A 2,426-nucleotide genomic window follows, 5' to 3' on the forward strand; every position below is an offset into this window, starting at 1 on the left:
AAGTGAGATTCTGTCTCAAAAAAAAAAAAAAAAAAAAGATGAGCTAGGGGTATACACCAAAATATTCATATACCATATAAAATATATATACAGAAACCTTGGATGGGGATGGAGACACCACTCTCTTGTGAAGCCTATCTCTACAACAATGCCAATTTTCCAGCCTCTTCACTTCACTTTCCCTCCTACCTGGGGCATCTTTTCTGGCTGCACAGTTCTTCTTAGATCTGAATCTTCCTGAAATCCCCTCAGAACAAACATTTTCACAAGATCTGAAAAACCACAAAACCCAAGTACTTATCCATACTGTGGTCTCCAAACAACTATGAACCACACAGACCACCCCTTGGGCAGGGGGAGAGGATGCATACGGCCTGAAGGGCTGACCCAATGGGGCACCTGCCAGGACTCAGCCAGCCCCAGGGAGCCCTGCGCAGGCCCTGCCCCTGTCAACAACCACAGCCCTTCCTAAGACAGATTTTCCTTCTCGCCATTCTATCTGAAAGGAAATACTTAAGATGAATCAAGTTTAGAGTAAGGATTTTTTTCTCATAAACAAAGAGGAGGCTTCCAGGGACGTCTTGGGGATAAATCCCTCCAGCCAGCCTCCAACACCAACAGAGGGGACCACATGCCTCATACCCTGAAGCATGAAATGGGCTCACACCCTCCTTTTGTTTTCTTTTTGCAGTTTCTGGCCAGAGCTGGGTTTGAACCCACCACCTCCGGCATATGGGGCCAGTGCCCTACTCCTTTGAGCCATAGGGACCCCAGGGCTCATACTTTCTTCAAAGATTAGGACCAAAAGATTTTCTGTCTAATCTTCAATTAACCTTAACCTCCCTGGGATTAGATTATAAGAGTTCCAGAATCATAAGTAGCTCATGTGACCATGAGAGTTTTAGGAAAAATGAACGTGTCTTCTGCAAAGTAAAATCACAAACTAGGACAGCGCCTGTGGCTCAGTGAGTAGGGCACTGGCCCCCATATACCGAGGGTGGTGAGTTCGAACTCAACTCCAGCCAAACTGCAACAAAAAAATAGCTGGGGCTTGGCGCCTGTGGCTCAAGTGGCTAAGGCGCCAGCCACATACACCTGAGCTAGTGGGTTCGAATCCAGCCTGGGCCTGTCAAACAATAATGATGGCTGCAACCAAAAAATAGCTGGGCGTTGTGGTGAGCGCCTGTAGTCCCAGCTACTTGGGAGGTAGAGGCAGGAGACTCACTTAAGCCCAGGAGTTGGAGGTTGCTATGAGCTGTGATGCCACAGCACTCTACTCAGTGTGACAGCTTAAGGCTCTGTCTCAAAAAAAAAAAAAAATAGCTGGACATTGTGGTAGGCGCCTGTAGTCCCAGCTACTTGGGAGGCTGAGGCAAGAGAATGACCTAAGTCCAGGAATTGGAGATTGCTGTGAGCTGTGATGCCGCAGCACTCTACTGAGGGCGACAAAGACTCTGTCCATAAAAATAATAAAACAAAACAAAACAAAACCACAAGCTCCCTGTAAGGAGTGTGGCACATCACATTTCTTCTTTATTGTCACTGTAGTTCCTCAAGGGTACTGGCAATGTAAAGCTCTTAAGAGCAGGCCCTTTACTAGTGAATATTCCTTCATAAGTTAGAGTGGCCTCTAAGGGAAGGGCCTACACAAACACACAGGTGCCAGGGGCTGAGCTACTGGAATTTCCACACCACTTAGGTCAATGCAAAGCAACAACGACAGGTGGTGAAGCCACATCACACTCCCACATCTTCACAGCAAAGGGTATTCCCGCTGAACCCACACTTGTCATGAACGTACCAGAAAGCACGGCCCTGGAGATGTCGCTGTGCTCACAGGCCTCCATCTGCTCACACAGAAGACGCAGGTTCCTGAAGAGCCAGGCTCCCAGAGCCTGCACATTGGGGTGGCTGGAGACACAGACCACAGATCAGCACGTCCTATGGTCCCAGTCCCAGCAGCCCCCTCTGACACAGCCTCCCTGGAAGCCTGGGACAGTGATCCAGTGCTGTGGCCTCTGAGCCTTTCTACCCTGGGCAAGGGCACCTACTTGGTTGCTACTAACATAAAAAGTTAAGTATTACCAGCTGGGCACAGCAGCTCATATCTGTAATCCCAGCACTCTGGGAGGTCAAGGCAGGAGGATCCCGAGCTTAGGCGTTTGAGACCGCCTGATGAAAAACGAGACCTGGTCTCTAAAACTAGCCAGCATTTGTGGTGGGTGCCTGTAGTCCCAGTACTGGGAGGCAGGGAGATCGCTTGAGCTCAACAGTTTAAGGTTGCTGTGAGCTATGACACCATGACACTCTACCCAGGGCAGTAAGAGTGAGACTCTATCTCAAAAAAAGAAAAAACAGGCTTGGCGCCTGTAGCTCAACCAGCTAAGGCGCCAGCCACATACACCTAAGGTGGTGGGTTCGAATCC

The 2,426-nt window shown here is 49.1% G+C and overlaps 1 protein-coding gene across 1 annotated transcript in view; it reads right to left on the reverse strand.

The window, feature by feature from the left end:
- Positions 1-2,426, reverse strand: part of FANCA (Fanconi anemia complementation group A) — a 75,617-nt gene that overhangs the window by 59,200 nt on the left and 13,991 nt on the right. Inside the window, exons 7-8 of the mRNA XM_023507506.1 lie at positions 1,802-1,911; positions 190-272 (exon numbers count right to left, since the gene is read on the reverse strand). Of these exons, the coding sequence (XP_023363274.1) occupies positions 190-272; positions 1,802-1,911 (193 nt within the window). The remainder of the gene's footprint in view (positions 1-189; positions 273-1,801; positions 1,912-2,426) is intronic.

This window comes from Otolemur garnettii, unplaced genomic scaffold (assembly GCF_000181295.1).
Source record: "Otolemur garnettii isolate 467f Iridium unplaced genomic scaffold, OtoGar3 scaffold00185, whole genome shotgun sequence".
NCBI lineage: Eukaryota > Metazoa > Chordata > Mammalia > Primates > Galagidae > Otolemur > Otolemur garnettii.